General features: G+C 47.5%; 2 protein-coding genes across 3 annotated transcripts; one reads left to right on the plus strand and one right to left on the minus strand.

The window, feature by feature from the left end:
* Nucleotides 1–2,304: 2,304 nt before the first annotated feature.
* LOC123070632 (casein kinase 1-like protein HD16) lies at nt 2,305–7,753 on the plus strand. Its single transcript, XM_044493911.1, has 16 exons — nt 2,305–2,906; nt 3,227–3,340; nt 3,467–3,540; nt 3,659–3,728; nt 3,813–3,868; nt 3,949–4,020; nt 4,092–4,186; nt 4,323–4,389; nt 5,658–5,787; nt 5,869–6,087; nt 6,163–6,305; nt 6,423–6,597; nt 6,722–6,812; nt 6,890–7,047; nt 7,155–7,343; nt 7,431–7,753. Exons 1-16 carry the CDS (start codon nt 2,625–2,627, stop codon nt 7,488–7,490), a joined length of 1,995 nt encoding a protein of 664 aa, XP_044349846.1. The 5' UTR covers nt 2,305–2,624; the 3' UTR covers nt 7,491–7,753.
* Nucleotides 7,754–8,448: 695 nt separating this feature from the next.
* On the minus strand, nt 8,449–10,605 carry LOC123070633 (gibberellin 2-beta-dioxygenase 5). Of its 2 annotated transcripts, XM_044493913.1 has the most exons (3): nt 9,797–10,596; nt 9,349–9,715; nt 8,449–9,221 (listed from the first exon to the last, which is right to left on the minus strand). In XM_044493913.1, the coding sequence occupies exons 1-3, from the start codon at nt 10,288–10,290 to the stop codon at nt 8,976–8,978; spliced, it is 1,107 nt and encodes a 368-aa protein (XP_044349848.1). In that variant the 5' UTR covers nt 10,291–10,596; the 3' UTR covers nt 8,449–8,975. The 2 variants fall into 2 exon arrangements, with proteins under 2 accessions (XP_044349848.1, XP_044349847.1); XM_044493912.1 differs by having other exon boundaries at nt 9,349–10,605.
* Between the last annotated feature and the right edge of the window lie 3,123 nt (nt 10,606–13,728).

Consider the following 13,728-nt stretch of genomic DNA (forward strand, 5'->3'; position numbering starts at 1 on the left):
TTGACGAGAAATAACTTCACTCTTTGTTAAACAAACTATTCGGCAACATCTCCAGAAAAGGCTTGTTTCCTCTCAACTAGGAGGTGTCGGTCCCCCAAGTGCAAGGGTTTGTAGCAAGCAACAATTTTCCTTAAGTGAAATCAAGGTTTATCGAACCAACACGAGTTTAATAGCACAACCAATGATCAACACCTAACACATAGATACAAAACTGCCCGGACCCCAATGGAACTAGTGAGGTTTGTTAGTCTCACTAGCCTACCAGCTAAAAGGATTAAAAGCACAAAGTGTATGGAAGATTTGATTTTAATGAATAGTAAAAGCAAGGATTTGAAAAGAGTGTTTGATCGAGGTTGAAAGAGTATAAGAAGAAGATGGGACATAATCATGCCATGTATTAAAAAATACTTTGTTTACCTAATAGACCTAACATGTTGACTCATACCATAATAGTGTTCCAATAAACATAGTCATTTGATCAACAAGTAGAATCTTGTCTATCCAGGAAGTTAGTTCCATGCCCATGTCGACTCACGAAGTCAGCAAACAAGACCTTGGTTGGCCACAATTGACTTAATTCCTTGATGCTAATAGTGCATCCTTATGCATGCAAGAAACACGTGTGAAACCTTGCCTACCAGATACCCAACAACAGAGGAAATATTAGTGTTGCTCAACATATGATATATCAGATATTTAACATTAAACATGATAGCATAAAAAAACTTCAGTGAATTATAGGCATTCAAGCAGACCCATGAGGAGGGTACCTAAATCATCTTAAGAAATACAAGGCTAAGTGATCAATTGCTTTCCCGTTCATAAAAAATGTGCCATTGTCCAGTAGATCAATCATAGAACTTTGGCAACCAAGAAAGATTTAGTATCCTACAACCAACTCCTCTCCCCCTATGTGTGCAAACGTTAGGTGAGAGACTTATGAATAAATATCCACAAAAAACTTTTAGAATTCCATAACTTATGCAACACACGATAAATATGATTGAAAACAACAAAGTCAACAAAATATGATTGAACGTTGAATGCTAATATGATAACACAAATACCAAAAGTATTTCACTAGCAAGGTGAAATATTTCTTTACGTTGTAGAAGCCCTAGCAATCTCCGTCGTGGCCTTTACAACGTTCCATGTCATCACCCCGACTCACCTGCATAACCCCTTACAACACTCTCCGACGTTGTCTCACCCGCACTCTTTTCTGTTGTCTCGTAGTATATCTCCAGGACGATGTCATAATCAGAGATCCGTGCTCGAATAGCTAGCCATTCCCCATTGATTTGGAACCCGCCACGTGTAATCAACATTAATAACCATAGGCAAACATTGCATCCTGCGTCCCAAAGGCAAACCACACACTTATAATGAAAACTCAGATCACCTACTTACCTATCAACGTGACCCAGTAGGTCAGTGAAACTCCATCTTCTCAACACAATGGACAGTATGTTGAGTGCCCCCATTTTCAATAGCAAGATAACACCTCCAGGCCCCGTACCAGTTTAAGTGGAGGCCCTTCCCACCTAGGCGCTAGGTTGAGCAGCGCCCACATGCTCGCCACGTGGCCATGCCTCGCCAACTATGGTGAGTGGAGGAGGCAATGAATTTGCACCATTGTTACCCTACTAGCAGCATGTAATTGCACTGCCCACCCTGATCTGGAGCCCAAGGCCTCCCGGTAGGCCGGTATCATGCTTTGACGCCCATGGCCTCCTCCAACCGGTCGTCCGTCCCGTTCCCCATGGGCATAAGCACCATCGTGCCTACCTCCCTTGAGAGCAATTCAGTGCGCCGTTGTGCATCCCTAGCCCCCATAGTCATCCTGAGATAACTTCACCCTAGAGATTGAAGGCGGCGGCGTGCCCATGTGCAGCGCGGTTAGGGTTAGCACACGCCAAGCGCGGAGAGGTGGGAGTTAGGGGCGGCGCGCTCTGACGGCGATCCAGGAGGAGGGAGGGGAGAAGGATGGGAATTATAAGACGTGCGCATGTGGGATTAGCCCGGCCGATTTTTCCGTTGATACTTTGTGCGGTGTCGAAAAACGACGTAAGAACAAAACATAAATGGGTGGCGGAAGGGTTGGACGTAGTCGGACAAAAGTTGGCAGCTGCACAGAAAAGGAAAATTTGGATGGTAAAGAAGTATAGGTCGATTTTGTAGGTCTTTTTTTAGATGATCATTCCAAGTCTTTGTGTAGCTTGTGAGGCCCTGGCAGCAAAGATCTAGACCTCATTACGCCGTCACGTGTTGCAAGTTTGTAATGTTTGGGCGGAGGTACACGCGGTGCTGTGCTAATCCTTTCCTTCCTTCCTTCCTTCCTTCCTCTCTCTCTCTCGCAGCGAACACACTCCGCGTCTAGCCGATTTGTATACATCAGCACCACCGCCTCCGCCCTCGGCCCTCGCTCCCATTCCCTTCCCTCAAATCTGCGCCGGCACCACCGCTCCCGTCCCGCTCCCCGCACTCGCCACCGCACGCCGCGACCGGAACCTTGCCGCACCGCCCCCTCCCCTTCGAGATCGGCGCCGTTACTGCTGTTTGGCGGCGGAATCTGAGGGATCGACAGCGGCGGGGGCGTGGGCCATGGGGCTCAATCGTTGACGATGCCTGTGCTGCGTAGTGCGGCTCGGAGGGCCCGTGAGGCGCAGGAGAATCCGGCGGCGGCGGCGGCGGCGGCGGCGGAAGCACCGGTTGTGCCACCGGCGGCGAGGAGGCGCAGGGCGGCGAGAAGGCAGGAGGCGGGAGGCGTTCGTGAGGCCGCCGCGGCGGCGGAGGAGATCGCGCCCGCGGAGGACTCGAGTGAACGCGCCGGTGAGGAGCCGATGGATGACCAGGACAGCGCCGACAAACAGGCCGGCGAGGATGCCTCTCCAATCCCTGAGACGGTGAGCTGTTCCTACTATGTTTCGCTTCTCCTATGTTTCGATCCACACATACTTACTACCCTAAGGTTCACTTTGTTAATGAGTTTTTTTAGTGGAATTTTATAAGGCTATAAGCAGGTTATTGGTTGCGAGCGTTTAAACTATCCTGAGGTTACTCCATAGATCGTGGATATATGTGTTTTAGCTCGCATGGCCCTGTTCTGTGCTGTTTATTCTACCTGCAAATGTGTTAGCTTGCTTGCCCTAGCTTGCATTTTGCCTCTAATTGTTCCAGATAATCCTGTTTTGTCTTTTAATCTGTGTCTGGTTGTTCTATACAGGTCCAGGTGGCCAATTCACCTAGGTATAAAGTTGAAAGGAAGCTTGGGAAAGGAGGATTTGGCCAAGTATATGTTGGCCGCCGCATTTCAGCTAATGCTCCAGGCGCAGTTGAGGTAATTGATGATCTGGCCACCAACCTACTAAAAAAGCTGGAATAGTTGGCTTCTGGCCTGTGTAACAGTGGAGAACTGGAGATAATATTGGCAGCGGCGAATAAATTTTCTGCTTTTGCGTGATAGGTGGCGTTAAAGTTTGAGCATAAGAACAGCAAAGGATGTAACCATGGGCCTCCTTATGAGTGGCAGGTTTACGAGTAAGTGGATTCATGACCTTGTGACTTTTGGCTACTAGGAAAATAAATGCTTTGCTGTATTTCTCAAACATTGGAGCTGAGTGCTGCTGACCAATTTTCATGGCTACCACATGTATAGTATCCTCGGTGGCATTCACGGGGTTCCTCGAGTCCACTACAAAGGGCGCCAAGGGGATTACTTCATTATGGTAATGGCACTTGCATCGGACTAACATAAGCTTATTTCATTTTGCTCATTTCTAGATTTTTCTTAAATTGCTTAAAAAATGCAGGTTATGGATATGCTCGGTCTCAGTCTGTGGGATGCATGTAGTAATAATTCCCACACGTGAGTTATCAGATTGACCCAAAGTTTCCATAGTTGTTTAGGCTCTTACGTGACCATTAATATCTCTATTTATTTCGCAGAATGTCAGTTGAGATGGTTGCTTGCATTGCTATCGAAGCTATCTCCATACTTGAGAAAGTGCACTCAAAAGGGTGAGTTTGCATCCCTAACTCTTCGTCATCGACCCTTCCCCTTCGTCTCATATATTTGTAGACAATTGCAGATATGTCCACGGGGATGTGAAACCCGAGAATTTCTTGCTAGGACCCCCTGGAACTCCTGAAGAGAAAAAACTGTTTCTCGTCGACCTTGGCTTAGGTAATTAGTTTTACTTGCTCATCAAGTTACCAACATCGCGACAATCCTGTGTATTCAGCTATTCTTTTGGTTGGTGATACGTTTAGGAGTCTGAATTAATCAGGTGTTTTTCATTAATGTTTTTCATTAATGACAGCTACTAAGTGGAAGGATAGATCGACAGGCCATCATGTTGAGTATGACCAGCGACCTGATATTTTCAGGTGACTAGATGACTCCTTTATGATACCTGACATGCATCATTTACATTGTGGCTAACACTTTCTGAATGTTGAATATTCTGTGGTATTTCCTCTATGCGCTCTGTTTCCTGCTTTTCGAGATGTCCATCAACTCAGCTGTTACACCAGAAGCCGTCCTTTTTTTTTTTCTGTTACTGGCCAGCCATTTTTGTACTGTCCGTTTGTAATGTTTCCTCATTTGTCATTCTCATATCTTGCGAAACCACTATTTTTTATGTTCTTAACATCGCCATATATACCAGATGCGAGTTGGTACCATTAAACAGATCCTGACTAGCACACTCCCTCTGTTCGGGTATCTTTAAGCTGCTCAGCTTTTTTTAGATTTTTTAGATTTGTTAGGCCGGTAGATTACCTCTGGTAATTAAATGCTGCATGCAAGCTGTTGCTACTACACCATGCAGGCATGCAGCCAATGGTGAATGAGTGAGCCAGTTATTTGCGGAGCCGTGGTTATTTAGAGCAAGTATAATAGGTTCTAGTCAGCAGGCTTGCTCCATGTCAGCAAAATCCCATGTGGAGTGAGAAGGGAAGAGGGAGAACGAAGCAGGCGCTGCGCTACTTCTACAGCCGGCTGCTGCATAGGAAACGAGAAAAAGGCACCCCATGCAGCTGGTGTGAGAGCTTTTGGCTAGCGTTTCTTCCTCCCAATCATGTGATGCAATGCTATTGTACATCCATCCTATTATATGAGTCTACTTTTGTGAAGGCTTCAAGTGACATGGCACAATCATAGAGCCAGCAGCAGGCTTTTCTATTAGCCATGCTCTTACCATGCAGGTGTTGCGCGTGTTCTCGTGCAGCTAATTGGGTGCGCGCGTGTGACAGATACCTGAACGGTGGGAGTCTGTTGATAGCTGCCCGTTCTGACTAGGAAATACAGCCCATTTTTTGTCAAATCATTAAGATGTCAAATTTAACCTCATGTAATAGTAATTAGTAGACCTGCCGTGCCTCTGTGCATCTCTGGTCATTGTTTTTACTAGCCATGGACAGGGGTACGTGGAAGCTAGCTATCCATGTGCCAGAACCGTGAGTTGGTTGCGAGATCTTATGGGTTTCAGCTCTAGCCTACCCCAACTTGTTTGGGACTAAAGGTTTTGTTGTTGTTGTAATAGTAATTAGTAGACCTGCTGTGCCCCTTTGCATCTCAGGCTTGCTTGCACACATAGCTAGATCATTTGAACGTCTATACTGGTCTTATTGTTTTATTATGGCTGTTGTTTCAGGGGAACAGTTCGTTATGCTAGTGTTCATGCACATCTTGGGAGGATAGGCAGCAGGAGGGATGATTTAGAATCTCTAGCTTATACACTAGTCTTTCTTCTACGGGGACGTCTACCTTGGCAAGGCTACCAGGTAATTTGTGGGACTCACCTTTCCAGTTATGTTGATTCTAGTGATGTATACATGTAAACTGGTAATTGCTTTTGCCTGCAGGGTGAAAACAAGGGTTTTCTTGTTTGCAAAAAGAAAATGTGCACCTCTCCTGAATCTCTCTGTAGCTTCTGCCCTCAGCCCTTTAAGGAGTTTGTAGAATATGTGGTCAACTTGAAGTTTGATGAAGAACCCAACTATGCCAAGTGTATCTCCCTTTTTGATAGTATAGTGGGCCCAAATCCAGATATCAGGCCAATTAACACAGATGGTGCTCAGAAGGTAGTCTTATTTTGTAGTTTGCTATTTGAAAACATTGCTTCAGTTCTTCTAATCTCTCTTGCAACTTCTATATAGCTTATACACCAAGTTGGCCAAAAGAGAGGGCGTATATCGTTGGAAGGAGAGACAGATGAGCAACCAAAGAAGAAGATCAGGATGGGAATGCCTGCAACACAGTGGATAAGTGTTTATAATGCAAGGCGGCCTATGAAACAAAGGTACCATCTCTTATAAGGCCCAATATTTTGACTCTGGTTAACAGCATGGTGCACCTTTTTTTTTGGTTGAGCAACTGTACATATACACTGTCAACATAACTGTTCTGGATGTTGCAGGTACCACTACAATGTTGCAGATTCAAGGCTTGTACAACACATTGACAAAGGGAATGAAGATGGACTGTTTATTAGTTGCATATCATCTTGTGCGAATCTGTGGGCACTAATCATGGATGCTGGCACTGGGTTCTCTTCTCAAGTTTATGAACTTTCACCACATTTCCTTCACAAAGTTAGTAACCTGCATTGTGTTTCTTTCATGGCAAAACAAGCACTTAACCTTTTGAAGCAAGATTACATATATAATCTGTTTTGACATTACCTATTTATATGTCATGATTTCTGGTTATTTGAAGGAATGGATAATGGACCAATGGGATAGGAACTACTATATAACTGCACTTGCTGGAGCAAACAATGGGAGTTCCCTGGTAGTGATGTCTAAAGGTAACAAGCTGGCAGTTTAATGCCCTTTCTGTCTTACAATAGAAATATCATTTTGACTATCTGGCTTGTCTATCCAGGAACACTGTATACTCAGCAGTCCTACAAAGTAAGTGATACCTTTCCCTTCAAGTGGATAAACAAGAAATGGCGTGATGGTTTCTATGTGACTTCCATGGCAACTGCTGGGAATAAATGGGCGATTGTTATGTCCCGCAATGCAGGGTTTTCGGAACAGGTATCATCATTTGCACTGGTGGTGTTTGTTTACTTCGACACTGCCAAGCTAAGTTCAGTTATTTTGTTTATTTTGCATTCCTTGTTTGTCATGCATTTATTTTCCAGGTTGTTGAGCTGGACTTCTTGTACCCTAGTGAGGGAGTCCATAAGAGGTGGGATAGTGGTTACCGAATAACAGCAGTTGCTGCGACTTGGGATCAGACTGCATTGATCTTAAGTGTACCAAGAAGGAAGCCTACTGATGAAACTCAAGAGACACTGAGAACATCTGCTTTCCCCAGTCAGCATGTGAAGGTCCACACTTGCACTACTTAATGATAACGTCTGTAATTCTTATCTTGTGAAATTCTTGTGACAAATTGTGCCCTTGTGTCATTGCAGGAGAAATGGTCCAAGAATCTCTACCTTGCTTCAGTATGTTATGGGCGTACCGTATCGTAGAAATCCTTTGCCATGAGAGCTGAAGCGTGAGTTAACCTCATCTTTTTGATCCAGCTCAGCAGTAGTTTTCTGTTTGTGGGCAAGTTGTGAATGCGGCCTAGTGTGTTCTTGTGAAGATGTTTCTGCCTGTCGCTGTTAATTATAGAAAAATAGTGTGTACAGTAGTAAATGTTTTGTAGTCGTGTTAATCCTTTCTGTAGCGGACGACTCTTGACTCTAGTGTAAGGTGATACTTAGATGTGTAAACACCTGACTTAATGTTTTGTGCTCCTGTGTGGTCGCGTGAGAGCCCCAACGAGGTTCTCGCTTCCTACCCTATCCTTTGGGTGCTAAATAATAGAGGATAATTGGTCTGATGCCAACATTTGGCATTGCCAACAATTGGCAATATCAAAAGTTGCCAAAAATTGGTAACTTCTTGTGAGGTTGGCAAGTAAACTTGGTAACCAATCAAGCACTAGCCACTATTTGGCATGCTAATTTTTGGCATCAAACCAACATGCTCATATTCTCACCCAAACTGACACGCTGGTTCCATTTCCACAAGTCGAGCTGAACTTGAAGTAAAGAGCTGCATTTTCAGGGCAACATGTCCTGCTGCAGCCTCTCAAGACCAAATGGTACACAAGCATGATAGGAGAAAGTGGTAAAGGAGGGCAGAAATGACAAATTTGACCTGTGGTCAAAAAGAATTCATAAAATGAACCGTTCTTAAAAAAAATTCGCTCCGCTGACCTTTTCGTGTAGCGCCCGACAACTAGGCGCCACACTATACTATGCGGCGCCTGACTGAAAGGCGCTACATACCTGGCAAGCATCGCACCTCGAGCAGTTTGAAAATTACTAAGTCAGTGTGCAACGACTGAGAGACTAGGCGTTGCACTAGTGGCCACTAGTGATTTCCCCCGCATGCATGTGTCCGAGCCGCCGGTGTTGACTAATCGCCCCCGCTTCTGCATGGCTTGGTAATCAATCGATCTGGTCAGTCAAACGCCCGCTGGATCGTGTGGTTGACGTTCCCGCACGTACGTAAGGCCGGCCGGGGTGCATGGTGATTTCTCCGATGCAAGCGCGCTCACATGCATGTGTCCGACCCACCCGTGTTGGTTAATCGGCCTCCGCTTTTGCATGGCCTGGTGGTCAATCGATCGGTGCAATCAAAGGTCCACTGGACTATGGAGCAGTGTACATGTGATGAGGCGTAGGCACATGCATGCAACTGTTGCGAAAGGCGAACGTGTAGGTGGTACATGCAACGCCTAGATGCTAGGCGTTACACTGTATAGTGTGACGCCTAGCTTTTAGGCGTTGCATACTAACTTAGCAATTTTCAGGCAGTCCGAGGTGCGACGCTTGTTAGGTGTGTAGCGCCTTACGTTCAGACGCTGCACAGTGCAGTGTGGCGCCTGGCTGTCGGGCGCTACATGATAGGGTCGGAGGTGTGAAATTTTTTTAAGGACAGTTTATTTCGTGAATTAATTTCGGTCACATGTCAAATATGTTGTTTTTGCCGTAAAGGAGTACAAGGCAAGCTGCTACAATGATCTGCACATTCAACTGAATGATCTTCCCGGCATCCGCGTCCGGGGGCTCGTTCTCCATGCCAGCCGAAGAGCAGGAGTGGAGGTACTCCGCCGAGATGACGACATCACAGCCGCGGTCTGCTCCGAGATCGTCGTTGCTGTAAGCCGGTTTCCCGGCCACGCTCTTGTAGAGTCCACTGCTCCATGCCTGCATACGTGGAGCGCGAAGCAGGTAAACCGTAAGACAATGTATGATTGTGATGATGCAGCGTGCATTTGCAAGGTCAGTCGGTTTTCGTCTCAAAAAAAGGTCACGCTCAAGATTGGTGCGTCACCTGAAGCTGGTCTCCGACGGTGACCACGACGGCGCCGCCGAGGGGGCGGAACCTGGACCATCCCCGCTGCCGGGAGAAGACGTGGAACGTGGAGGCGCCGGGGCAGAGGTGGAGAGCGAGAGCCCGTGGGCGGCGTGAGCTCTTGATCAGCATCCTGAGCATGTCGTCCTCGCTGATAGTGATGGGGCCAACAGAGCCGCTGCCGCCATCGCACTGCCGGCGGTGGTGCGTGCGGATGCAGAGTTGCGAGCGGTTCGTGTCAGCTCCGGCCAGGGAATCGGTGGCGCCAACGCTGTCCCGCCGCAGGGCGTCCATGAGTTTGGCTGCGGTTTGCTCCAGCTGGGTGAACAGATCGTCTGCTCCCTTCCTGGACACAGCAAAACCAGGGGTTAGCATCATATAGAGTCCTTTGATTAGTTGCCTTCCAATGAAATGGGCAAGTTGGCACCTCAACTGGTCTCCTTCGCTCGGTGACCACCACAGCTCCTCACCATCTTCTCCACCGGCCTCCTCCGGCGTAGGCGAACTCGCCCTCCCCGCCGCAGCTGAGACCAAGCACTCATTGACCCCATGCCCAACCACCTGGAAGCAGCCAAGCGCGACGGCCGCCGACCTCAGAGCCTCCACCGCCGGCCCACCCAGCGAGGCCAGCAGGCGCATGTCGATGACTGGGGGAGCCCACACCGCCTTATCACTCTTCTTCTTCTTCTTCCGTGGGATGGCCCTCTCGGGCAGCCGCAGCACCAGGACCCTGGCGGAGCGACGCAGGAACCTGCCGACCTCGTCATCTTCGTTGCCGTCGGGGCACTCGCCGTACTCAGGGGATCCAGAGCCACCGTTGGATAGAACGCCGGTGACCGGAGACGGGGGCGGCGCCCGGAACCCCAGCACCCGGAGCTCTCTAGGCGTCTCGAGGTAGGTAGCGAAGGACGCAGCAGCCATGGCAACGGTGGTCAATCGATGTATGTATGCTTATTGGATTAGTTCCGGCTGCTCGAACTTACACGTATGGTTGTCCATGCCATGGGGAGAGACACTGCGCCATGTTTGTACAGGTGCTCAGGAGATTATTTGTAGGCGCCCAGCTTGAGCCCTTCCCTTGTTGTAGGGACAGAGTGTGAAGCTTCCTTTTCTTTGTGGCAGAGATGAGAAACCAGATTGCCAGCTCCAAAGAGAAGGTGGTGCAATGATGCTAGGTACGTACTCCCTCCATTCCAAAATATAGTGCGCCCGCGCTTCCCGAGGTCCAACTTTGACCATAAATTTAACCAACGAGACCAACTGCGGCGGGAGAAAAAATTATATAATTGAAAACTTCTTTCGAATACGAATTCACTGATATAATTTTTGCTCCCGCCGCAATCGGTCTTGATAGTTAAATTTACGGTCAAAGTTGAAGCACGTAGATAGAGGAAGCACTACATTGTGGAATGGAGGGAGTACATCATTGTGTCAGACGAGCCATACTAGGGAACAGTCTGTGCTGTGTGTTGTGTACTGTCTCAATATCCTTCCGCGTTCTGTTAAAGATGTTCCTCGGACGACAAAGTGCTTTGCTCTCTTTCAACTGCTTTAAATGAAGGCCTGCTCAGCGTCCTGTCGCTCCATGGCGTTTCAGTCAGGTTCTTTATTCGCTAGCTTTCGGTGTGTTGTGCTAAGAAAACACGCAATTTTTCGACTAATTTAATTCATAAGTAGATAACTAGCATGGCATTGATAAAACTAACAACATACTGATACTGATCTAAACAAGCACGTACTACGCAAATAGTAGACAAATCTACACACGGTGCTAGCACTGCTAATACAGAAATTATCAGGAGAGGGATAAACGCGGTATACCCTCCAGTAGGCCATGCAGAAGCCGCCGCTGCGGTGGCAGCAGCAGAAGCGTCCTCGGCGGCCTTCTTGTCGGCCTCGGTCTTCTCGGCGGCGGCGCGTTCGGCGTCGCTGGACATGGTGATGACGGAGACGACGCGGACGTAGAGGAAGTAGTGGATCGGAGGCGAGCAGTCGCGTAGTCGCTTCTCAAAAACCTATTCGTCTCTCTCCCGTACAGGTACTAGAGAGACGGAGTTTCGAAGACCCGCTCTCCCATCGACCGTGTACGCGGCGGACGGGATGGAGTCACCGGCGACAGCAACAACAAAGGAACGACGGTGGGCGATTCGCGTGGAGCAGATGTGATCTGGTCATGGCGGCTAGGGTTAGGGGACACCACACACTTATATAGACGTAGCCGCGTGGAGAGACGTGGGCTTGACCCACGTCCGAGTCCGTGACAGCCCATGATCCGACGTCTCAGATCGTGGCCCTGCTGTCAGAACCTCTCTGTAAGTGACTGGCAAAAATAAGCGCATAGGTGTGAGCTCAGCTCGGCTCATTCCCGCAACCCGCGACGCGTCGTGATGAGACGAGGCGAGGCGGGCGGCGGAGGAGGAGCGCGCGAGGGCCTCTTCTCTTCTCAAGCTCCAATAGCATGTAGAAGAGCCACCCTTATAAACCACTCCAACTTTCCTTTCATTAGCATGGTGGGACTAAATTTTCCACCACCTTGTCATGCCACCTACATGGGCCCTTAGAGATCAAATCTGAAATTGTTATATGGGCTCTAGGCCCATCTCACATTTCAACAATCCCCCACCAGATCTCAGGGGCCCACTTTGTCCTTTGTTCCAAACGCTGTTTTGATATACTAGTGTTTCAGTGAAGACCTATTAAGGTTGAGCTTCACCTAGAGCAAGTAGCTACACTCCTTCACAATTGAACAATGGACTAGGCCTTGAATTGTCAGTTTGGTGTAAAGAAGTTTCACCACATGTCTTACTAGTACTGGGCTGCCGAAGGCTGACCCCTCGGGTGGAGCATATAGGTCACACTCCTGGCCTATTCATGAGCTTACTAGAGATCACCCCAATCTCATAGACTGTGACTAGCAGTCGGACTCACATAGGTGTGTTGCTCCAAAGATCGCTCTGTAGGATAGCATCTTGCTTATACGTATAAGCCTTGGAACACATTAAGACAGTAGTCATCCTTCCATACAGTTTCTGAGAGTATTGCATCTCCAACGGAGTGGGTTAGTAAAGTTACTCTCCTCAGTTCACCACTGGCTTGTTTTCCCAGGTCCTACTTCACGGGATCTCCGATCACATAGGTTGGGTTATCACCATGGCAACTCATGTGGGTCTCATACCCATCTCCCTCGATGCACTATCTATCACTATACGCGATAGCCCTTTCGTAAAGGGATCTGCCAGATTCTTAGCCGTATGGACATAGTCCAACGCTATCACTCCGGAGTTTCTTAATTTTCTGACAGCTTTTAATCTCATTTTTATGTGTTTGTTGGACTTCGTGTTGTCCTTTGAACTCTTCACCTTGGTGATGACAGTCTGATTATCACAGTTCATAAGGATAGCCGGAACCGGTTTATCAACCAATGGCAAGTCCATCAAAAGATCTCGAAGCCATCCTGCTTCAACACCAGAAGTGTCTAATGCTGTTAATTCTGCTTCCATTGTCGATCTCGTTAAGATCGTTTGCTTGCAAGACTTCCAGGAAACAGCGCCACCTCCAAGAGTAAACATATACCCAGTTGTGGCCTTCATCTCATCAGCATCAGAGATCCAATTCGCATCACTATACCCTTCAAGTACCGACGGGTCTCCGGTATAGTGAAGTCCATAGTTCATAGTACCTTTCAGATAGCGCATAACTCTTTCAACAGCATGCCAATGTACATCACCCGGTTTGGAAACGAACCGGCTCAGTTTGCTCACAGCAAACGCGATGTCAGGCCTCGTTGCGCTCGCTAGGTACATCAATGAACCAATGATTTGAGAGTATCTCAATTGATCTTTAGCCATGCTTTTAGACTTTCGAATCAACACGCTAGGATCATATGGTGTTTGAGATGGTGTGCAGTCCGAATATCCAAAACGGCTCAACACCTTCTCAACATAATGGGATTGCAAAAGTGTCATCCCACCCTCATTATATCTCAGTAGCTTGATGTTCAAGATAACATCAGCCACACCAAGGTCTTTCATCTCAAAGTTCTGAGATAGAAACGATTTGACCTCCTCAATGACTTTGAGGTTTGTTCCGAATATCAGTATGTCATCAACATACAAGCACAGTATAACTCCTTCGCCCCCACCATGGCGATAGTATACACATTTGTCAGCCTCATTAACAACGAAACCAACAGATGTCAGAGTTGTATTGAACTTATCATGCCATTGCTTAGGTGCTTGATTCAGGCCATATAAAGATTTCAGCAACTTACACACCTTCCTTTCCTGACCATCTATCACAAAGCCATCTGGCTGTTGCATGTAGATTTCCTCATTTAGCTCTCCATTCAGAAAAGCCGTC

The sequence above is a fragment of the Triticum aestivum genome, chromosome 3B, assembly GCF_018294505.1.
Source record: "Triticum aestivum cultivar Chinese Spring chromosome 3B, IWGSC CS RefSeq v2.1, whole genome shotgun sequence".
In the NCBI taxonomy this organism is placed as follows: Eukaryota; Viridiplantae; Streptophyta; class Magnoliopsida; order Poales; family Poaceae; genus Triticum; species Triticum aestivum.